Here is a 24,398-nt window from a genome sequence, read left to right on the forward strand (position 1 = left end):
GGCAGCATCCCAAAATAAGCCACAAGCCGGAGCTCCACCATGCTGAGGACGCTGGCACTGCCATCCATCCGCTGTCCAGAAGGAGCTGGGCTCATCACGCCAGCACAAATTACAGACAGATTTATGGCCATGCAGAGTTTTTACCGTCATTTATGTGGGCTGTGCAAATGGCTAGTTAACATCATCGCCAAGTTATTGTTAAAGGTCACGGCACAACATAATTACCCGTTTTACCAAGGGTGAGGCAGATGTTCTCGCAGGAAATGTGCTCACAGCTGAGCAGCCTGGCCTCATTTGGGATGGGACCAGGGATGACCCTATGGGGTGGCCTGGTCCAGGAGGCACCAGGGACACCTCGGGACAGAGAGGGAGTGATGGAGACAGGCAAGGGAGAGGTGCCAGGGGCCATCAAAGAGAAAGGAGAAGGACTCTAGGGTGAAGCCAAGAGGTGCCCATGAGTTGGAAAAGCTGACCAGGGTGAAGGGTGGATGGGGATGGATGAGATAAGGATAAAGACATTGTTATAGGGACTGAGGTGAGGAGCCGCTGCTCTGCCACCCCAACCAGTCCTTCACTGGGTCCTGCTGGGCTGCTGAGTGCAGCCAAGAGCTGCTCAACACCTCGCCCAGCCAGGCAATGGGATGAGTTGGGTTAGATGGGAGGAGCTGGGTAAATCAGCGGGTGAAAAGGAGAGGGATAACCCAGCACCCACAAACTTTGTACCAGGGTGAGCCGACACTTCCCCTGAGCAAGGAGGAGCCCCTGCAAACCACGCTCACAGCTGAAAAGGTTTCATGTCGAGGAGAAGGAAGGCTCTCCCAGGGAGGGACTGAGTTCGTTGGGTTCAAAAACCACATGGCATACCGGGTAGCCTAGAAGGATCCTCGGGGTGTCTGGCACCCCAGGAACTCCTGCCTCCCTCGGTGCGAAGGAGCTGGCCAAGAATAAACTTGTCCTTCCTCAGCACCATGCAGCCTCTTTGCTCTGCATCTCCATCACCTCTGCACTGAGAAGGAATCGCAACAAACACCCCCAAGCAGATTCACAACCCCAGACATGCGAAGATTTGATACCCGGATTCAAATTTGGCTTGAGCACTTTCTCCTAAAAGCTTAAGGATTCCTCACCCTGTGAAGACAGGACTGAGACAGGGACACACCACAAAGAGCACGGTACTGGAAACAGCACTCTCAGAGCGATGCCAGTGGGTTTGAAAGGGTTTTCCCCCAAAAGGTGCTGGATGCAGAGAATGTGGAAAGTAGAAAGAGAGAATGGGGAGAAACAACTGGAGAAATTAAGAGAAAAGAGGTCTGGACAATCGTGTCAGCTTACTTGCCATTGGCACGCAGAGTGGCAGCAGGGTGGCAGGGGCTCCCCAGGCTGCTCACAGAACATCGCCGGCAGAGCAAGCAGCCCCCACCAAAGTCACCTTCCAGCCAGCACTGACTGCTTGGCCAAAGCCAGGAGGGCACGCTGTCCCGCTGCAGTGCAGGTGGCACTCAGGACGGAGCAGCCCCCTGCCTGGCAGCACCTTGGATGGGGCACACAGTGCTTCTGGGTCAGAGCAAGGCGTTCTCCTTTGCCTTACCTATGCCCGATCCATTTCTCCAAGGCCCCAGAGCTGTTCTCTGGTGCACCAAGGTGAATGAAAGCACTCGGGGTTGGTCACCCTCACGTAAAGGAGGAGGCTGAGCCTCAGAAAACCCATGTGTAGTCGAAGTGATTCCCACGGAGCCAGTCAGGGCTCTGACGTCCTAGAGGCTTGCAACCTGCAAAACCCGTGGTCAGAAGCCCCGGGGCAATGAAGATGTCTCAGACCTGCCATCACGTTCCCTGGAAGGATCAGGTAGCAAACTTCCCAAAGCCTCCCCTGCTCCAGATCCCCAGCACCTCTGCCCAGCACCCGGAGCCCCTGCCATCAGCAGGCGTTGCTGCAGCACTCCACCACAACTCAGCCCCAGGAGCGATGCGCAGAAGGAGGGCTATGGGACAAGCAGTGTCCTTGGAGCTGCCAAAACCCCAAACGTGCTGCCCCAAGGGGCTTGTAATTTTAGCGAGACAGCACAGCCCATGATAGCACCGGGGGGTGGGGGGGGAAGAGTGTACATGCTCCTGTTGCTCATCTGAGACTCCTGAGCATCGGGGCACGGTGGATGCGTGCGGTTCAGATGTATATTCTTGCTGCTCCTGTTGCTACCTCTCTCCTCCGGTGGCTGACAGAGCACCGCTGTCAGATTTTTGCCTTGCACTGTTTTTCATTGTCTGTGTTTTCTATTTCTTCCTTATTATAAAAGCAACAAAACAAAAACCCCATCAAGTATAACAAAGAATTGTTTTTGTCAGGACCGAGGCAGGAATCTGGCTGGCAGGGCCCCTGCAGTGCAGCCTGCCAAGGGACACGGAGGGAGGGCAGAGGAACAAGGAATTATTAATGCCATAGAAGACCCACTTGGGAGGAGAAAGACTCCTTGTTTGTTCAAAACAAATTGGCAGAGAAAACCCTGGATGGAAAGGAAAGGCAGGCATTTCCTACGTATTTAGCTCACCAAACCCTGTCCACGAAAGATCTACTGGCCACTCATTGTGCTGGATGCACAGCCCAGAAGTTGCCGCTCTCCAGAGACATCAGGTCAATGCACAGAGCGGGTCTGACACGTGCCACGAGGTGCAGAGCTTCAGGCTGATCCTTCCTGGCACACGGAGCTGACAGCGTGTGCTAGCTGCATCCTGTGTGTCACGTGAAGGAAATGGGGACAGGGACAAAGGGGTCCTGCAGGAACAGCAGAGCTCAGGAGGAGCTGTGCCTTGTTGTTTAATAATGAAACTCTAGAGAACAGCATACCTTGGGGTTAAGCCTTTGGCAGCAGCAGGAAGGGAGCGTTTGTCACAGGGAGCTCTGGTTATTCAGGAAGAAAAGCCTTATACGACTTTTGGAGGTAATGTCTTTCTTTTGATGGGAATCCCAAACAAAGCTGAGGGGCTGGATATTTCCCTTAGAGAGGGGGGCAAGTTGGTCTTCAGGGAAGAAATCCTAAAGGTAAGCAAGATGATGCTTGAACGTGGCTCCAGACCTACATCCCCTGATGACTCACTGGAGATTCCTTCCAAGGCAGCAGAAAACTTCTTGGTGCAAAGCCTTAACTCGGCTTTGAGTTATCAGAGGTCCAAGGGGAAGGGAGAGACCGTTCCCAGCCTGCCTCTGCCCACGTAGGTCTAGGAGAGCAGTAACCACAAGGGTCTGATAGCTCAGCACTGCCAGGGAAGGGGCACGGCTAGCGTGGTCTGGGCACGTGCAACCACACAGCAAGGCTTGGGCTGTCGTGTGGTGGCTCTGCTCAACATTTTTCTCTCCTGGCCAAAATAAACGCGTGCGTCTGATTGATGCTGGGAGCCTCTGATGAGGGCCTCCAGCCAGGTGAGATGTGTGGATGGCTAAATTCAATCGATCTCACTTTCGTGGGACCTGATGCTTGATTCTCTCTGTGTCAGGCCTGAGTTAGTTTGATCTGATAATTTAGAATACCAACAGTGCTTAATGGGGACCAGAAATAATATCTGACATGCTGCCCTTCTGCTGGGCTCTTAATGAGCAATTTGAGGTGTTAATAGCTTGGAGACTGTCTTCATTTCCAGCCCTGCCACGGAGCATCACATGGTGTCTGCCGAGGGACCCGGAGAGAGTACATTACTGCTTAATTAGCATGCAGAGCAGAAAAGAGAGCTGTCCTAATGTCCACGTCGCTAACGAGCCAGAAAAGGGGCTATGCCAAAGACCACTGGGCAAAGTCTGCTGTCCTGCCAGATGCTGAGGACCCCCGGCTGCTACCCAGCCCTGCGGGCTGGGCGCCTTAGCAGCCTCTGGAAGAATGAACACCTGCAGGCTTGGGTCCTGCAAAGACAATTTAGGCGGAGGCGCGGTGATTAAAAACTGAAAACCAATTCAGCATTCACATTTCCAAAAACTCAAAGAGGTTCCAAAAAAATAACAGTAAAGATAATCAGGCAACCGGCCAACAAGTGGCCCCAGAGGAAATTAATTCCACACAGGCTTCGCAGTAATGTGCTTATTTCTCTGTTATTATAAAATATAAGCATTGTTCTGTCATCAAAATTAGATTCTCCCTTTAGCTGGTAATTAAACCCTAATCTAATTTACCAGGAGATGACAGAGGCCTCCAAGCAGAGACTACAGCCCTGCTTCCCTCCTGCGTGCCCACCTCTCTTTGCAGACTTTCCCCTGCATGACTGGAAACCTGCAGGGTCTGCTCCTGAAGTGCATCAAGAAGGGCACCCCGTAGGTGCTCTGTTGCCTGCTAAGACCCAGCTGTGATGGGGTACCCCAGTGCTAGGTCTTCTCCCCCAAGCCCTCCGCATAGCCCTCGCTGATTTCCAGCCCCCAGCAGGTCTCCTCCTCTGAGCCCGACCCCAGTTCCCCAAACATGACTGCTCACCGACGGTGTGTATTATTTGGAAGAGCAGCACTTCAATGCATGGTGGTTAACCTTGCTAGGTTTCCTAGGGCACTATGGAAAAACCATTTGCTACTGTAATTAAAACTGTCCACTTTTGTACTATGCAGAGAGGCCACAGTGGGAAGAACGGCTAAAAACATTATAGACGTGCTCCTGTGCGACTGCAAGATCGCTGCTGGGCTTGGTAGCTGCAGCCCAGCACTGGATATAGCCCTGCTCCCCGTGGATGATCAGGAGAGAGCACCCACCAACCTCTGCAGCTGCACCTAAAAGCCACAGCAGAACCTGTTGTTTTGCTGTAAAACAGCCCCAAAGAGTCGTTTTGTGAATGGAGTTTAATAGATCAAAACACACTTCACCGAGGTGGTGCTTGCCTCAGGCCAAGAGGGTTGGAGAAACCTTTTTTTTCCCAGAACCACCAGTACAGGGGCAGCAGCAAAGCAGCAGTGAGAGGCTGGGACAGCAGCACACCATGCTGGTGGCTGTGCCTATGTGTGCTTGTATGGCAAGACAACAAATAGGGTTGGCAGGGAAGGAAGAGAGGTCATGCTATACACCCGCTAACTATTTTTGAGTGCCTGAGCCAACGTGTGACTTTGTAGCTTCAGTGATAAGACAGCAAGATTCTATGGGCTATGCTGGAGGTGTTTTATAGCCCCGGGTTGGCTGGAGAACTTTTTGTCCTTCCCAGCTTCAAACTGGCAGAGGTCACCTCTTCCCCGAGCATCCACCCTGACCACAGCTGGCAGGTGTTATTTCCAGATGGGAGAATTGAAAGCAATTTGTCAGATCCCAGGCAAACAGCCTTGGGCTTTGCAGACCATGGACAGGCCCCCAGGAAGGAGAAGAGCTTCGAGGAGAGGGCAAAGCGGCACATACCTCATCTGGCTCATGCGGCTGCCTGTCAGGAAGGCCCAGTGGTACCGCACAAGAAGCGGGCTGCAGTTGGTCATCTCGACGTAACGCACGTCTTCGGTGTCATTCAAGATGCAGCCAAAGTCCAGGGCCGTGGTCTGGATATGGAGGTTTGGGAAGTAGACCTCTCCCCGAACAGTAATCTGCTCCTCGTGGGGGTGCTCGAGAAACTGTATTTTCAGAGCCTTCTCTGCTACGCGGATATTCAAGTCCTCTTTGTAAGCAGGGTCAAATCTGATGGAGAGGTGAAGTTCCTCCCCTATCCCCAGCTTCATTGGCTGCAAGGAGATGAAGAGATATTAATCAGCAGCATGATGAAGTTCCATAAAGTTCCAAGGTCTGATGGCATGAAACAGGCAAAGGCACAATGCCCTACATGTGATGCCAGCGTGAGCTCCCTTTTTCTTCACAGCATGTGTCTGACCACAAGCACCACAAACACTCGTCTGAGACCATCTCAGGCTTACGTTTCTGCTCTCTGTGTCAATATGAGGGTAATAAGCATCCGCCTACTGAATTCTGGACCTGCAAAGGCTGTATGCTAGAAACACAACCACACCAGCACTTTGCCAGCCCTCCAGCCCTGACTCTTGAAGAACTCCTTTACCCTCACACTCAGCCCACACGCACTGGCACTGCAGCCTCAGGCTTGCAGCAGAGAGGGAAAACATGAATTTACTTACAAGAACAAATGTTTCATGCTCTGAAAACTCATTTCCTTCAGCAGCTCATTTCACATCTACTCTAGTTCAGGCCAGACCACTGCTGGCTCTAAGGAGTGAGCTTCTCTACCAGAGGACCGCTGGCACCAGGCTCCCAGCTCCTCACCTGAACACCTGCCGAGAGGGGCTGCTGCTCTGCATCACAGATCAGGAAGGGCTGATCCAAGAGTAAGACGAAGCTGAGCGGCAAGGAGGAGATGTTTTTTAAATGAAGAGGCTCGTACTGAAGAGTTAGGACATCCTTGGGTTGCTACAGGAGACAACAAATGGGAAAAAACCTGAAGGCCATGGGCCTCCTTCCCTTTCTGTTGCATTTCATGTTTTTCAACCCCCAAAATGCATACACCTCTACTTGCTGTTCTTAAGAAAAGTTTGCCACTTTTCACTTTGAGAAAACCCTTCTAGAAGGCTTTTCTCAAAGTACCTCAAATGCTTTTCATGTTTAGAAGCCACGGGATCCCCTGGGGGACTGGGAGACATCATTGCCTCACGTACAGAGGAGGGAACAGGACCCTGGGGAGGCAGGTGCATCAACAAGGTCAAAACAGAAACCTAATTCAGGTTGTTCCTCTCCAGTTTTGCATCCTCCCTTGGGCTGAACGGCACAAGATGCATTTCTACTCACATACAATAATTTCTTACAACCTTCTTGGCTCAAGTAGCCTCATAAAAAAGAGTGAGGTTCATCAGAGGAGAACAGCAAGTAGGATTTAACCTGGAGTGGAGAGACTGCAGCACCCTAAGGTTAAGTTTAAACATCTGCTTGCACATACAGGTTGCACGGCAGTTGGGTTGCAGCATGCCTTCTGCTGCCCCTGTTAATGACAAGCTGCCTGTAGCCTTAAAGCAGAGCTCCAGCCTAACCCATTTCTTCCTGTTCATGCATTTCCCTGGGCTTCCTGTATGGTTTAGACAAACTAGGCAGTGTTTGGGAAACAACTTCTACATGCACTGATATCAAACATCTGCAGTGTCATAGCACGCGATAAATGGGAGTGCACGGCAACAAGCACAGTGCAGGCAGGCAGCAGGAAGGACCAGAAAGCTTCCCGTTAAATCCGAGCTGCTCTACTCTGGAAGCCAGGGAGAACTGAAAACACAGAAGCTATATAATGAAGTATTTTCTTTTTCAGACACTTTGGGGGAGAGGGAAAGATGATGCAGGAGGCAACATCCAGAGACCAAAGGGCAGCTGCCTTGCGTTCCCATCACTGCAGCTGAAGGATGTCTGCAGGTCCTTTGAACAAGGTGAGGATGGGGAAATGCAAAGAGCTAGCATCCCTACCAACAGCTAAGAAGGCAGAAGAGAGACGAGACCATGAGTTTTTCCTCATCAGCCTGAGCTGTTGACAGGAGTCTCAGTTTTCTCAGCTTCCCTGCAGGATCAATGCTCAGGGTGCCTTGGAGGACCTTCAAAACCCTCGCTTTACACTGAATACAGACATTGGTATCCCTCTAAAAGCAGCCATGAGAGAGCCTCTGTGGAGAAGCCAAAATCCCAGTTGTACACGGGTGACGAAATGAAGGTCCTGTTTCTAAAATCACCCTCCACAACTCTACAAAAATGCCCCACAAGGGTTGAGGAGGGGCAGAGCATCACACCGCTGCAGGGCTCTGCCCTCCACAACCCACACACCGCCTGTGCTGCTGTCATGGTCCCATCGTCTCACCCTCTGCCCTAGCGAGCCTGTCCTGACCCTAGGGGAACTGAAGTAATGATCTTGGTGTTAACAGCAAAAGCTTGGTCCTACTCAAATCAATAGTAAGAGCCCTGTGGGCTTGGAGGAGGTGTTTACCTTCTTCTGGGTGTGCGCATGCTTCGACTTCACAAGTGGCTTTCAGCCATCAGCCGCACCAAAAAACGCCAGGACGCAATCCAGAGACTTACCTTCTCCACGCGGAAAGTGATTTCCCTGGAGGAGATCTGCAGGACAGGAGCCACGAACTCGCATGTGACATCCACCTGCATTATCTGTGCCTTCCCTGCCTTGCTCCCTATGATGGCATGGCACAGCAGACGCTCCGTCACCACCTGCACACGAGAGTCACACATCACCCGGTGGGCACGAGCAGGGCACTGCGTTTGTCAGCCACCCAGCCATGGGCATGAAGGATTTCATAGCCTGGGGACACACCTTGCCATGGGACCTTGGCCACGTTACTGCCATACAGATGCAGTCGCTGGTCTCCTCAATAGCTCCCCTTGCTCTTTATGCTGCGTCCTCTTTATTCAGCACTCAAGTGTCCATAATGCCACACCCCAACATCCACAAAATGCACTTGCAGGCCACGTTCTGTCTGCAGTCATGGTAATTAACACCCCAAATGATCATCACTTTGATGTACCTCATTGCTAAGCGTAACCCTTACAACAAGCTGTGGGATGTCATTACAAAAATAACTGTATTAAGGGAAACAGGGGATAAGAGGGCCCAATGCCACCAAACATTCCCTCTGAAGCTTAGTGGAAAGGATGCACGGAAAAAACCCCAACAGCTGTCCTGCCTTCAGGTGAAAAGGGGATCATGTTCCTAGGAATGCACTGTCTCCCACATCTGATTTTAAAAGAAATGACCCCAGGAATGAGATGTCTCATGCCTCGGGTGGAAGCCCCCTTCCGAAACCAAATGCTCTTACTTTCTGACTTCTCCTGGTTTCTCATGGTATCACTTCCTCAAATTTCCCCCTTGTCCCCGCTTTTCAACCCCCTGGCCCAACTCCCCCTTGGAGCCTGCAGCCTCCAGAGGAGCTGCCTAACACAGGGGGCTGGGCTCCTGGCCCACCTGAAGAGCACCAAGCTCTCCAGGCACAAGGAAGGCGACAGCCCCCTCCCAGGGGCTTGGTGTCAGCCCCATGTAGCCCCAGCTAAGCTCACAGATCCCCTTCCAGCTTTCCAAGCAAGACATCCTCTCCAATGCCCCGATCTTTCTATTTCTTTTCTGTTACCTTTCCCATCTCCCCAGCAAAACCCTTGAGCTCCAAACTTCATAGGGACATACCTGGAGAGTCCCATCAGTCTTCCTCCCCCTGCCACTGAGGCAACCCTCTGAAATACCTTTCACTGCTGGTACTGGGGGGGACTTGCAGTGATCCCACTGAAACATCCCCCTCCGAGCTGTGACCCAAGGGTGCATAGCCTCACTGCTCGACCTGGCTGCCCTGGGGACATTGGGACTAGCTGGTATGGAAATATTGACAAAAGCCCAAGCTGTCAATTCTAATGATCTCTGGGAACAGTTTCCCACGTGTAGAACGTCCCTGTATGATCATTAGAGCTGATGTACTGTGTTCATTTTTCTCCTCCAGGACGCAGTGCTAGATAAGCCCTCTGCCTGTATACATGTAGAAAGGAAAAATGATGCTGCTCCCAGACACTCCCTCCCTCCACAGGTGTTTCAGATGCTTTCCCCAGACATATTATCTTTTTTTTTTTTTTAATTTACTTTCTGCCTGCATTCCTAATTTCTCAGAGCCTAACTCCTTTCTCTACCCTTCCTTTCTGTCCCAGCTTGTGACACCTTATAACCTGTCATCTGCCCACCGAAGCAGCACTTTCTTCAGCCCATATTTTGGTATCAGCAAGATGGGTTTATGGTAGCTATAGAAACAAGAAAAGCCTTAGCAACTGATGGTGGCCAGCAAGGAAATTAACTGGTGCTGCCATGGTAACTTGTGATGTTAAAACAGTTCTTGAAAGCAATTGCTCATTTTCTCAGGCAAGTGTCTGAAGACGACCCTGCGGTTGTGACCTGGTGGAAAGGGCTCGACCTCACCTTTGGAGTGCTGGAGGAGCCTTCCAGCGTCATCTCCATGGTCCTGCCTGGCATCAGCTCCATCCTCAGCGGTCGAAGCTTGAACACGGGAGATGCGGGCTGGGGTCTCTGGGAGGAGTTTTTGCCCTTGGAGTTACCAACAACAGGGAGATGATCACGCTGGCGAAACGGGGCAAAGCCTTCTGTCGTCCAGTAGAGCTGATGGGTTCGCCTTCCCTTGTTCGTTATCTTGAAGTGGTAACAGCAGGGACCCAGGCTGGAAGAGAAGAAAGGGTGGAAAGTGTAAAAAAAACCCCTGAGATTTCCCAGCAGTCACCCAGCACCAGCACCCTGGTGCCATTTCCTTAACTGCACCTTCAGCAGTAAAGCCACCTCTGAAAAGGCCGACCTTGCTCAGAGCTACAGCAGAAGCCAAATCTTGCTTGCCCCCAAGTTTATCAGCATCCAGCAGCTGCTCTGTTTGCAAGGAACAGCTTCACAAGGAACATCTTGGCCACTGGGGGGATGCTGGGGGCAAGCTGGCCGTCTGCCCTGTGCTCAGAGCATCACCAGCCTTTTGTGCTTGACGCTTGGAATAATTTCCCCACGTGCTTCCGTGCTTAGGGAGCAGCCAACCCTCGCTGCCCACAGCACATCACCATCCTGTGCCTGAACAGCGTGGCTGGTGCGGTGCTTCAGGAAGATAAACGCGCGGCGGGGACGCAGGATCAATGGAAGTTTCCCCAGTACAAACACAGCAGCAAGACCAGCTCTGGCTGCTGAGGTAGCTGAGCGACATCAGGGGATGACTAACTAGAGCTAGATATAAGACAAAATGAATGTTCTATGGAAATTGATTCCTTCACGTGAGAAAACACTAACTGCAGGCTAGGCTGGAGTAATTATTCTACCCTCTATAAATCTCAGCGTGGCCAGGAAATGAACGGTTCCTGGAACGCTAACCATCTTTGAGAGGTACAGAATGTGCAGCTTACAAAACACACGTCTGCACTAAGCAGCTAAACACAAACGCAGAAGTGATGGTGTAGCACAAACTTGCCTTTGGTACAGACTGCTAGGAAGTGTTTGATGCACAAGAACTCTGCATGAGCCATTTTATCTGGTGGACAGCAAGAGAGGAGAACTTGGAGCAGTCCCGGGTGGCTCTGGGGAAGCCCAGCTCAGCAAGCTGCTGGGCCCCACAGCCCAAGAGGTGCCCACCACAAGGCAGGTGAGGAGCACCTAGGGAAGACCTGCCTTCCTCCCCTGTTGTCAGACACGGATCCCTTCCTTTGAGCTAAGCCCTCCTCATTAGTGCTCCTGATTTATCTTGCCCAGACACAGGACGTTTGCTCTCTTGCCAGTCAGGAAAGGGTCCGCCATGCCCAGGGGACATGCCTCTACTCAGCCTCCAGCCTGTGCCTTGGGCTGCTGCTGCTTTGACAGAGGAGACAGCAAAAAAAACCACCATCACAAACAAAAACAAACAACAATAAAACAACAAAAAAGGCAACAACAACAAAAACAAACAAACAAAAAAAACAGGCAGGAGAAACAAGGAATGAGTGCATCTAATAACGAGAAGCCCAGAGGGGAAGCAGGAGGAGACAACGGAGTTGAGGGGATGATTGAGGGCAACGACAAATTCTGTTGCTCCTCCAGCGCTCCTGGGCTGAGGGGAAATAAAACAGCGTCATTAATTTCGTCAAGGAGCTGCTAACAAGCTACCGCCAGGTTTTCCGCTGCTGTGAAACGATGCTCCACAGTGAGCGGAAAAGCAAGCAACACTATTGCAAAGTGAAACATGTTTATACTGGTAATGGGGCATTTTTCAGCCAGAGGCTTCTGGGACCTGCTGGTTTGCTCCACATCTTAAATGAAGAAATAAATGCGTTATAACTCAGGGCAATTCACTGACAATATAGCAACTGGTTTCACGGCAGTGGCTTTTGATAGTGAGTGCTTAATGCCCTTCAAATGGCCGTAAAGTGTTTCCACAGGGATTCCTGCACCTCCTATGGCAACAAAATGGCGGCCGGGCCCCAAGCAGGGCGGGAGGCTCAGCCTGAAGGCCCGGCCCTGCCCAGTCCCTACCTGAAGTGCGGCCCCAGGGTAAGCGCCGGAGCGAAGGGTTTGTCGGTGACGATGGTGGTGCCAGTGCCCACCGCCTGGACAGGGATCACGTAGGTGTTGCTGTTCTTTATGCAGAGCTTCACCTCGTCCTTGAATTTCTCGGTGTCGTCCAGGTTGGCGATGACGGTCACGGACACCTCGGTCCCAGCAGGGATCACGCCTCGGCTGGGTTCGATCCTCCAGCGCGAGCCCTCGCCAGCCTGTGAGAGAAACAAGTGCCAAATTATGGTAGAAGCCGTGGAGCCTTGTGGAGTGCAGGCAGAGGGAGGACCAAAAAACACAAGGGTAAAAAGCATGGAGGCTCAATTTCACTAAATCTGAACTATAGGGTCTGGAAACAGCAAGTATGCAGGAGCTTATGCAACCTGTACTTTACCTGTCCGGTAGCAGACTCACTTCACTGACCCAATTTTGCCCAACCCAAGGGATTTTCATTTTCTTCCCCCTCCAGTCTCTTTTGGAGAGCACACCCAGGGAAGCTACTTTATTTCTCCCAGCTTCATGGCACTGGTGGCTGAGTTTCCACAGAGACTCGAGGACAGGGGAAGCTAGAATTGCCCCAATCCCCTGACAGCTGGGAGCCCAAAGAATAACTCCATAAAACCTGCTGAGCAAAGCCCCGACACCAAAGCCTTCTTTCCTAAGAGCTGGGCAATGTCTCTCAACAGCACCTGAAGGACTGAAGCACCCATATCCCACTGACTGTCAGCTGCAGCAAGGTGCCCTGGTGACAAAAACTCAGCTGTAACCATCTGTAGTAAGACAATTAAAAAATAAGCGGAAAGCAATTTGCAAACATGTGCCTTGTGGGCATAGCCAGGGCTTCCCAAGCATTCACCTCCTCTGGCTTCTCATGGACCTTCCTCTGCTGATGGGGCAGTAGGGGTGCTGGACCTCAGCCCATCTAAAACCATCAAATGTTCTCGGACGTGCACGTGCTGCTTCGAAGCGGACGTCGTGGTGTTAATGGTACACATCCTGCAGTTTGGTGCCATGCTTGGGATGACTGGCACTAACTGCTCACCCAAAACATTGCAGCATTGTGTAAGAGAAGAGGTTTTTTATTATTATTTTTGTATTTTAAATTTTTTTGAAAAGCAAGGATGTGCTTGTAGGCTTGACAATCCAAGTGAAATTAGTCTGAGTTTCATCAGGCTGGTGGCACTGAGCTCTAGCAAGAGAATAACATCAGAAAACCAAGCAGTGCTTCAAAGTCACAGAAAACATTTTAAATAGCCCCAGAAGACCTTTGCTAATGATGAGGGTAAGACTAGTTGGAGGCCATGGAAGCAATAACTTGCTGGGCACCCAGGGTCCCAGCAGGGTCTGCGGGTGCCCCAGCTACGATGCACCCTGCATGGAGAGCAGGTCGGGTCTGCCCCGGAGGGTCCAGGGTGGAGCGTGCCGAAGGCAGTGAGTTATTCCAGGCACTGGCAAATTTAATGAACTCAGCTCCATTTAATTTGTTATCTGGAGCTGCAAGAGAAAGTCTTAAAAAAAAAAAAAGAAAAAAAAAAAAGATGAGAATGGCACGGAGGAAGGTCGTCAGCACAGTCACTGAGGCCCTCCTTCTCCATGGAGGGCAGGGCAAGCAGCTACCCAACACTATTTATTTATTTGTACTCCTGCTCTTTCCCTTTCATTATTATCCACAATTTATTCTATGAGGTCTGGGACCTGCTGCTCCATTGGGGAATAACTCTTATATACCCACTGAGGTTTCCTTGGCCTTGGATGCAGAGAAGCAGTGCTGGAAAACCAGTCTGCTGCAGGGTGGTTAGCTAGCTTGGAAGATGACAAACATAGTAAAACCTGTCCACAGAGCTCAGCCTGCTTGCCCAGAGACACTACCGTTACCAGGCCTCCTGAAACCCCACCAAAAACTCAGCCTTGAATTCATTTGCATCTCAGAGGCTCCTTGTCCCAGCCAGTGGTAACACACAGCCCAGGCCAGTGGACAAGAGAAGATGGACCTCACACGGGTTGGATCCTCCCAACCCTCTCCTTTTGTCCTAGGTCACTAGCCTTGGAGGGATCCACCACACTGCAATCAGCCAGAGAACACGTTCGGAGCACGCCAGTGGGTGTTAGCTTTTCCTTGACATTAATGTACAGCTTTTCCTCTGATTCATGCTGACATAGGGTAGCTCGCTTGAAAAGGAGACCTGATAGCTCTGCTCCAGAGGTGAATCTGCAAGTCTGCTATCTGACAAAGCTAATTCATCAAAGCTTGGCAACCAGCCGGGCAGTAAATTGGGCCCAAGAAACTATCACTGAGGAATAATGATAGGCCGTCTGGAGGGAGCCAGACTCGGAATTTCCCAGGGTGACCCGGCACAGACCCACCGTGCCCTGGCAGCCCAGCAGCTGACTCTGCAGGAGGATTCGTGGTGTCTCCATTCCCTCGGTTACGCTTGGCGTGGGTCCGAGAGGCAGCACAGAGCATCGCTGGCCAGGAGCCTGCCAGGACCAAAAGGCTCGGGTGGGCCAGCCTCATGCAGGCTTTTGGGGCAGCCCCTGCCCACGCTGGTCGGGGCTGTCCCCGAGACCAGAAATCTCTTACAGCTTGGTGCGATTGGTGCCACGTAGTCCAACTATAAAAAACAAATGCCACTCTGGAGACTAAGACCTGACTTCTGATAGCATTCCTGGTTCTTGCTTATCCCTGAGTGCTCTGGAAAATGATGCAATTGCTGTAAGGCACTGAACAGACAAAGGTGGTGGCTATTTTTGTCCCTGTAGGAGCTTGCATTATCAGACAGCAGAGTCCCTGAGTGCTAGGCAAGGGTTGGGATCAATCGTTTAATCAAGAAGTTGAACGCTGGGATCATTGCCTTCTTGCAGGACAGATTTCCATCGTGAGTAAGAGCTGCCAAAATCGGTTGTAGTGTTCCCAGCCTGCCAGGCTGACCCACCACCCCTCGCAGAGGCCGCACGTGAAGGGGAAAAACCCCATCCCACATCAGCTGCACACAGAGCTTTGCCCCAGGTGGTTTAGGAGTCCCAGGGACACCTTAGGACCTTATCCCAGAGGCAGAATTGAGAATCTGAGTCTGGGAGATAAAAGTTCCTGCTAAAGAACCACGAGTGCCATGAGCAGATGGGCAGCTCCAGGACAGTCCTGCAGGAGCATCCCATTCACCAAGCTTTTTTTTTAATCTATTTTATTTTAGGGCCAGCCAACTGAGCAGGGACACGGCTGGTGTTTTATCTGGGATCTCAGCCAGGCAGGGGAACAGTCAAGAAAACATCAATTTTGTCTTCCGGCTACAGGCATATAAAGAGGAACACCAAAACAGCATCTCTGGGAACTCAGGGTTGAGTAGGTAATATGTAAGGTAGCCAGAAACGACGCTGCACAACAGCTACTGCTGGCTCAAAAGGATCTTCTCAAGAACACCAAGGAAAAAAGAAGGTGGAAGAAACCACCATGCCGCCTCAGATCAGAGAGCACTTCCAGTGCCACAGCTCCGTACGGCTGTGCTGCGGCAGCGCGCTTTGCTTGCTGGAAGGAGGGGACTGGGAGAAAGCAATGGGAGAAGAATTCCCAGAAGAGATGAGAAGCACAGGCTGTGTCCCTGTTAGGTCACCCAGGTCCTGGTCCCTTGTGCCTGCCTTGGCCGTGCTTGGCTTCGCACCAAGAGGTGAGCTGGGCTTGCAGCAGAGCCCACACTCTGGCCACAAAAAGGCAGAGCCTCTAGTTCCGGGAAAAGTAACAATAATAATTCCAAACTGATGCGTGGAACTTGCTGCCACTGACAATGGAGCCTAATTTGTCGTGCTCGGTCCAGCTCATCGCAGACTGCTGAGCGAGCTAACGAAGCTCGTCACCATCTGTGTCCCCTGCCCGTAGCTCTCCCCAGCAGCGCTCCGAGCAATGGGGTTCGCCAGCCAGGACACAGACACAGCTCGGCTGGTTGCTGCCAAGCGGAACATTTAATAACCAAGCCCTTTCTGCCTTCCTTTGGGAAAAGCACACGGCTGAGTCACTCTTGCTTCTAGGAGCAAAATTGCCCTGAAGACTTCTTCTACTCTTTAATTTGGTTGGCCAACGAGTGCAGCAGAATACTGCGAGTTCAGTTTCCCTAGATGAGCAGAATAACTATTTATTTGTTTACTGAAATACAGCAATTTTGAAAGGGCATGAATTCATGTCAGAGACTGATGCAATAAGAACTCCTCCCTGGGACCAGGTTTTAGGTACCTTTCCTAAAGTCTCCTCCAAACCTCTGCTCTGCTTTCTAGAAGCTGCATGCCCGGAGCCTAATCCTGCACAACCCATGCCTGGGAAGGACGCAGAAGGCTTTGGTGCCACCAATGGCCAGCATGAGGCTGGAAGATCCTGGCCATAACCCACGTCCGTGACCAATGCTGTGTTTCCAGCATGGTCTGCTGCAAGGAATTCATTCCTTCTGCTTCAGCAAGACCAGATCCCAGCCCAGGTAGGAGCTGGTAGCACTGTACTAGCAAAATGCTGCCTTTAAAATCCAGACCAAAGGTTTGTGTCTAAAGGTGAGCTTTCAGAGCACGAGGCTCTGGTGGGACAGCTCTGAAAAGAGTTAAACCTATGCATCTCGTCTTTAAAACCTCTGCTCACCTTGGAAGAGGCCACTCAGCCAGTGCTGCCCATGCCCTAGGAAGTTATTTAAACACTCATTTCCAAATAGCATCGCAGCTATCTCTGCCTGCTCACATCTGAAGGGCACGGCTCTGTCTGCGTGTGCCTTGCTGTGAGCAAACACTGACGGGACGGATAATTATGCAGACGCTTGGGGAAAAACAAACAAAAAAAAATCCAATTTACAGTACATTTAAAAGCAACCCTCTTGCCAACTCAAGTCTGCTCCGACTGCAGCGGGAGCAGTTGGAGGGAGCTGTGGGCGATGCTGATGCTCCCTGAAGACCTCCCGCCCTGCAGCCCGCACTACAAAGTCCCTGCCAGCCAGAAGCAGCGACAGAAGTGCCGAAGCAGCAGCCGTTTATCAGTGCTGTTTGTACTTTTATCTCCGCGTTGTGCTGTCTCTCCATATGGCTGTTTCTTTATTACAGGGAATTGCAGCAAAAGCTTGAGATAATAGGCGAGAAATTCGTAAATGAAACAAATCCTGCACTAATGAGGAGAGAAGCAAGTGTGTGAATGGGAACTGCGCGTTCTCCTTGCTTACACCGAGTTTGACCAGGACCTTCACACGTTTCAAAGCAGCGATTTTGCCCCAGTGAACACCAGGGAGGAGACAGAACAGAGCACCTTTGCTGTAGCTACGGCATCAGCTGCAGCTGAATCCCGTGGCGGCTTGTCTCCAGGAGCACAGGAGGGGACCTGCTCACCAGCGTCTCCTTCAGAGGATGCTCCTGACCTGCTTATCAGACGGCCCCAAAGCACGACGAGGCCTGAGTGTGGCTGGAGTGGCATTAACAGTGGTGGCAGGGGCAGGGCCTGGGGCACCCTGAGGCACAGCAACCTCCAGCATCCCCAGTGCAAGGCTGTGAACTAAGGGTAAGGACCCCAAACTGGGGTCCAAACCAGGAAGCAGAGTACCACCAGTACCGGGGGAAATCCCAAGAAGGGTTTTCTCCCTCCTCCCTAATTACAAGGCACCAGGAGACCCCCATTCCCCACCCTCTGGTAGCACATCTCAAAACCAGCACGGTGGTCCTAGCGGGAGAAGAAAGCAGCCGCTGATTAACAAAGATTTCACACCAAGCCTGTCTTTTCCTTTCTGATCACCCAGACGTGACGTGCAACCACCTTCTGTGATGCCAGGAGGTGCCTTCGCTGACGATGGAACAATAGTCCCTCAGGAAGGCAGAGCGACAGATGAAGAACAAGTAGGAAGTGATCTAAGATGAATGCGTTTTCCTGCCACATCCCTGCCTTTCTGCGGGGAGAGTGTGCACTCCCATCGATCGATACGACTGCTTTGTGCTTGTCGATATAGCAAAAATCACACCATGCTTAAGGAAATGAGAAAAGATGACAGCAGCAGCGAAGAAAAGCAGCCACCTCTTTCTGCAGGTCACACCAGCCCCCAGCTAAGCTCAAAAAGCTCCTTCTTGTCCTGTCGTTTACCGAAGCTAAAGGCAAATCCTCCCCCAGAGGGGTCTCTTCAGCAGGCCAGGCCATGTCTGCAATGTCCCAAAGCGCAGGGACGGTGCCAACATCTCTGCTCATGCAGGAACCCAGCGTCTCTGCACAGGGAGGTTGCAAAGCTCTCAGCACCTGGCAGCAGGAGCCCTGACCTCCCGGAGCAAGCTGTCTGAAGGCTGACCCCAAAGCAGGGACAGGGCTCGTGAAGGCCGCCTCGTTCCGCCAGGACATCAGCGGTGGTTTCAGGACAGACACGCACCAGTGCCAGAGATGCTCAGGGCTGCCCCCAGCATCCAGCAGAGGGAAGTGGAGATAGGTGCAGGGAAGGTACCCCATGCACCAGGGGTACACCCAGACATCCCGTACATCACAGTCAGACTATCTGCAACAAGACACTCGCCTGATGCCTTCTCTGTTGCTGCCGCTTAATTTAATCTCATTCAGTTTGTTGAGGTGCCTGTCTGTGTGCTGTAACATTGCTGCTGTGAAAATTTCAATCGATAGCTCTTTCCTTCAAGTGGGGACTGTGATCTATGAGCCGCGGCTTCAAGATTAGCCATCGGATGGGAGGCAGGGAAATGACAGCTCTGTCCTGCTGCAGTCTCTGAGCAGGAAATCCACGCAGCAGCTTTGGCATCTCGGGGAACACAAGACTTCTAGGGAATGATGGATGCTCCGGTCACCCGCCAGCCAGGGGACAGCCGCAGCCCACTCTGCTCTCAGACAAACACACGCAGAGCACCCCGGCACCTCAGCGCATCTCCAGTTTTAGCTCCCCAACCATTCAGTCCTCTCTTCTTCCCATTAGGAGCAGCACCAAAGGGCAAAACTCCAATGGAGGCAGCAAAACAGCACCAAGGCAGCTGCTGAGGGCAAGAGAGGCTCGAGTACACCTCGCACGCCTGCTCTAAAGGGATGGAGCAGGTCCCTGGGGGCCCCACTGCACCAGAGCCCCTGTCTTCACCACAAGGGGAGACCACCCCTGCACCACCTTCATTTATCAGAGTCACTGAGATTGGAAGAGACCTTCAAGATCATCAGGGCCAACCACCAGCCTGACCTGCATTATTGTTCTATTTATCAGTTAGCCACAATGCTTGCAGATTGAGGGGATTTACCATCCGGTGCCATAAATAAGGGCACTGGGAGGCAGAAATTCCCTGCAAGCCCCACTGGCTTGCCCAGGGAGGGAAGGCAGGCATTGCACTGGGACAGCAGCCACAGGTACAAGCAATAACATTACATCATGTAAAAAAAAAAAAAAAGAGCAAAAAAAAAACCCTATCATTTATAAATAAGCACCACCCATCCAAGGGTGTTTGGCTGTTTGCAATGGAAAACAAATTTTCATTGTGGATCCAGACAAAATGCCCTGGGAATTCCCCACTTCATCATTCATTCCCCACATTCATCCACCTGGGCACAGAAACTGGAGTGAGGCAGCTGGAAAAGCCCCAAGAGGGAAATTAAGCCCCTCACACATCCCAGGAGGCTTAGCCCATGCTTTTTCACATAATAAACAGAATTTGTGGAAATGATCCGGGCTCACGTCTGCTCATATCTATGCAAATCCTCCACTTTCCCAGGAAGTCCCCAGCTAAAACCACACAGAGCCAGAAGCCCTCTTGCTGCATGATCACGGAATATTTTCCTTTCTCTTTGAGATGATGACATGGAAATGTGTATAACACCAAGTCCCAAGCTGCTACGGACCAGTCGCATTTTGCTGGAAAACAGCCTCACAAAGCACTTACCATCTCTGCCCAGAACGATGCAGGGATGACCGCCTGATTGGAGAGGTTGAGAATTCGGGTAGCATCTTGCAGAACTTGGATATTGCCAAAATTTATCTTACTCGGATGCACGTAGACTACTGGGCCTTCTCCGGTGCTCACTAAATGGATTTTCTGCTCCAGGAGGCATGTAGAAAAGACCCCAAAAAACAGGGAAAGGTTAAAAAGATTAGACAGCGCTCCGGATACACCTAGACTGAGGGATAATTATGGTTGATTGAAGCTTTTAGCGTTGTAACACCGATACAAAAGACCTGTAGCAAGTGTGGGATATGGGGTGATCCCACCTGAAAGACACAAGCTCCCTTCATCGGGGGTGCAGAAACCCAGCTTCCCTTGCTTGCTTTTTTCATGCTTGCACCCACACCTCCTGCTCACTGCTGGCTTTTCTTCTGCTGCCCTGCACTCATTCACACCCCTTTTATTGCTCAATTTTGCCCCAAACCACCCTTGCTGACTCCTGCTGTGGCTTGGATAGGAGCTCCATGAAAGTCAGAGCTACGCCTGTGAAAACCAGCACACATCAGAAGCAAAGCAGGCTCTTCAAAGTTAGGAATACACAAAAACACAACTCGAAGGCAACCAACACTATAAGAATAACAGTCAACTATTAATTACATCATTCAGTGTTTTTCTCCTTTACCAGTCTGTGACCCCAAAGTTTTGTTGCAGAAGCAGTGCAGACCATCAGGGGAGAAATGCAGACCCCTTTACTAAATCCCCTCCTTGCATCATTAAAACCATGAGAATTTATCCAGCCCTGCTGGCGTTCACCAGGCCCAAACACCCCAACGAGACCTGAATGCGCCCCGCTCCAACCCTGACAAGATGCTGTACGACCCACTGGAGGGCACAGAGTTGGATTTGACCACAAAACCCTTTTTCCATTATGTATGACCCGTACTGATGTCTGACAGCAGGAAATAGCATTGGCAGCTGCCAGAATCACTCCTCCAACTCTGCCAGAAGGAGCAGCGTCCGCAAGCGCTCTTCTCTTGACAAGACGCTGCTGCATATAAGTACGAGCCAAAATCAAGCGCTGAGGCTGATTCCCCAGAAATAAGGAGCTGAACTCGTAGGATATGATGGGGCTTTCACCCCCCCGGAGAGCAGAGCGCTGTGCTCTGGGCGATGCTGCCCACAGCTCCCGGGAAGCAGGAGGCACAGGCAAGAGCCGTGCCTCCAGCTGACCGCAGTGCGGGAGCAGCAAAGGCAGGGCACAACCCTTTGGAGACGAGCAGAACAACAGCTGGAGGGTGCCCAGGCCACCTGGAAACCTGCTTGTCTTCATTAGTGTGTACTATCATATGTCCTCACCGATAAAGGGTAAAAAAAAAAAAAAAGCTTCATCTACAGATTTATTGGAAGAGGCAAGAAAATCCCCTTTCAGCAGTGTTGGAGGCAAGGTCCCAGGTGTCAGGCAGATGCGCAATCCCAAACAAAACACCAGGCAGCAGCCCTACAGAGACACTGCATGGTGTCGGTGAAGGATCTGCAGGAGGTTTCCCCTAAAACCTTGATAGAAGTTAGGTTTGCCTTCTGGTGCTGGTCCCAAGGCAGACGCAAGCTCCTGTTTGGTTTTATTGGAATGCACAGCGGCAACTCCACTTGGGTCAGATTTGAATGATATGATAAGAAAATGCCACTAATGCAGGTAGTTAAAAAACAAACAAACAGCTAAACCACTGGGTTATTCCGGCGAGGAGAAACCCTCACCTTTAAAGGGAACTGAGCCTTATATTTATAAGCAACTGTTTTGCCAAACTTCAGCTTTGTTGCAAAATTCACCTGCCCGGCCCTCCCGCTGCCTGGTTTGCGTTCAGCCCCACGAAGCCCTGGGCTGAGATGCTCAGCGGCGTACGGGGGATTTAGCAGCATCGCTTCCATTCATTTTAATGAAAGCCCAAATCCCTCGGACTGCTTTCAAAATGTCAACCTCCCTTTCTGTTACAGAAAGCTTAAGGTTCCCAGCAATTCTCTGACATCCTACTTCATGCTCAGAGGGATGACAAGACATTTTAGCAGAGCTACTGAAAAGTTAAAATCACTTTCAATTAAAGTTTAATTAACTTAATTTGTTCTAGATGAAGCCAGGACACTACATAAGATTTTCTTGCCTACGTTTTGCTGTCATTGTTGCTGTTGCTGTGTATGTATGACTACGGACAATGTATTTTTGAAGGTGTTAGCCCAGGAATGCTTTGCCTCATCCATTTCCAAGCTTGGTAGAAAAAGGTCTCTGAGCTGCAGATGCAAGCTGTGCAGACACTTGTGTCTCTCTGGCTGGGGCTTTGGCAAAGAAGTATGATGGGTACTTCTCCAACATAGTTTTCTGAGAAGCTTACGCCCAGCTTTGCTCAGAACTGCACTCCAGCCTGGTTTCTTGAATGCCCTTTGCTGTAGCAGGGCCAGGGCTGCTCCGCGGCGAACCTCCCGGTGAGGCAGCAGTCGGCGTTCCTCTGACAGCAGAGAGAGACCAGGGACTGACCAGGGACTGCCCTGGTGTGGGACTGGGCCAGTTACCAGTCATGGGTGGGTGCGATGTGGAGTTCGTGGCACCTCTTTTGCTTCCAGAAAAAGCAAGCAACTCTCAGCATACGGCAGGATCCGGCCCCTGCCCACGTTCTCCCCTACCCAGCCTGGCTTCCCAGGCTGCCGTACCGATCTAAGCGCCAAGAGACATCCTGAACATGGACATCTGGATTCCTGCCACCCCAATCATCATCACTCCAGCTCTTGTTTGCCCAGGAAGAATCCCCAGAATTAGGAATCCTGCACACACATGGCACCCCAGCAGGATGAGCCGCGTGGACAGAAGGGATGCTGGGACTCACCAGCGGGGCTCCTTCTCTCCCAAACACTGCCACCTCAGAGTCCGTGCACTGCTCCCCCGTCACCTGGGCTGCCAGCACCACCGGGACCTGCACCGAGCTGCGGGGCTGGATGATCCCACAGGGCGCGGGGCTGGAGTACCACACAGCAGCGCCCTCCTTGTGCTCCTGCGGCGGACATAGATGAACACAACTTCAGAACGACCTTGGAGAGAAGCTGAAACCACGTAAATTGTCATTGTGGTAAATGTCAAGGAGCTGACAACCCCCTAGGAGAAAACTAAAAGGCACAAAACCAGATGCAGGATGTGTATGTGCTTAGCATCCCGAGGGGTCCAGCACCAGGTGTGGGGAAACAGCTCCTGCTGAAGGCACCCAGCTGCTGCATCCCTTGCAAGCAGGGCTTTGTGACTCCCTAAATCCTCCTGCGCAAAAGCTCCCCAAAGACCAGAATTTCTTCCTAAACCCTAGCATACGCGTTGCTTAGAAAAAAAAAAAAAGGATCTGGATACATCTTGCTGTCCATTATCCCCAGATAGGTTCCTACTCTGAGCAACCCCCTGGATAAGGTCATGAGGAGGAGGACGTGAGGCCGGACCTGCGGGAGGAGCCCGTAGCAGCCGGGAACATCGCCGTCGTTCACAAGGGTGAGGACCTGCTGGTAGGGGTGCTTCAGAAAGCACCGCCCGAACTTCACCACGGGGTTGAGCACTCGCAGAGGAGGAACAACGCACCTGGGCAAAGAGACGACCAAGAGAAGGTGGAATTTGTACCAGGACCTGTAGTTAAAACTGCTCCTCCCATACTGCAGCATTCAGCTGGCTGTTGCTGCAGATGTCGTCCTAAAAGGCTTACGAAGATAACATCATTCCGTCTGTCAGGCACTTTCAGGTAATTAGATGGACAGAGTTAACCACACCCCTCTCGTAATTCAGCTGACACCTACTGCAGCACAGCGGGATTGAGTCTGGCTGCAACAAGATCAACTTTGGGCTTCAAACATTAATTAATGGTCAGCAGAGCCAGAGGAAAGCGAAGAAAACTGCACTCATGCTTCGCACCAAGGACGACTTTTCCCTTCCTTCCCCATCTTGCCCCCATTCTCCTCTCACCAGCTGCACCAGGAGTCCCTTTCCCCTCTGCCTGTGCCTTCATCAGCTGAACTGAGCACCAGCTCGGCAGGCAGCTTGCTGAGTGTCAAATGGGAAGAACAGAGCCTTTGGGTCACCACCCAGCACAAGGCCACCCTTCCCTCGCAGGCAGAAGCAAGGTGGCTCTTTGGAAACTTATTGCACCTCAAGCACCAGAAACCAGGCGAATCATGACTGTAATTACCATTCCCTCTAGGAAAACACTCAGGCCATGCCTGTTCATTGAACACACGTTCTTTTTGACCTGTGACACTCTCAAAGCCCTGCTGTTCTCACAGCTGATTTAACTCCGTGTCCAGCTGGGCAGAATGTGCTCATTAAACTGTGCTTCCTGAGCTGGGCCAGAGCGAGCAGGCGGTGTGCAAGGCAGCGCAGAGGTGGTGGAAGCCCCAGGAGAGAGGACGAGCTGGCAGGAAGGCAAGGTACCTGGCTGTGAGGAGGAGTGCCAACATCTCCTTGCCGACGCCATCCACATCCACCACGAGGGCCAGCTCGTACTGTCTCACGGTGTTGGAGCACAGCGTGACCTGGCAGAAGAGAA

General features: G+C 51.6%; 1 protein-coding gene across 1 annotated transcript in view; it reads right to left on the bottom strand.

The window, feature by feature from the left end:
- HYDIN (HYDIN axonemal central pair apparatus protein) overlaps nt 1-24,398 on the bottom strand; it is a 129,029-nt gene that overhangs the window by 49,338 nt on the left and 55,293 nt on the right. Inside the window, 9 exon segments of the mRNA XM_083851565.1 lie at nt 5,352-5,665; nt 6,216-6,359; nt 7,998-8,141; nt 9,883-10,138; nt 11,956-12,194; nt 19,837-19,989; nt 22,710-22,874; nt 23,305-23,440; nt 24,284-24,384. Coding sequence (XP_083707691.1) covers nt 5,352-5,665; nt 6,216-6,359; nt 7,998-8,141; nt 9,883-10,138; nt 11,956-12,194; nt 19,837-19,989; nt 22,710-22,874; nt 23,305-23,440; nt 24,284-24,384 — 1,652 coding nt within the window.

The sequence above is a fragment of the Anser anser genome (assembly GCF_964211835.1).
Source record: "Anser anser genome assembly, chromosome: 11".
Lineage (NCBI taxonomy): Eukaryota > Metazoa > Chordata > Aves > Anseriformes > Anatidae > Anser > Anser anser.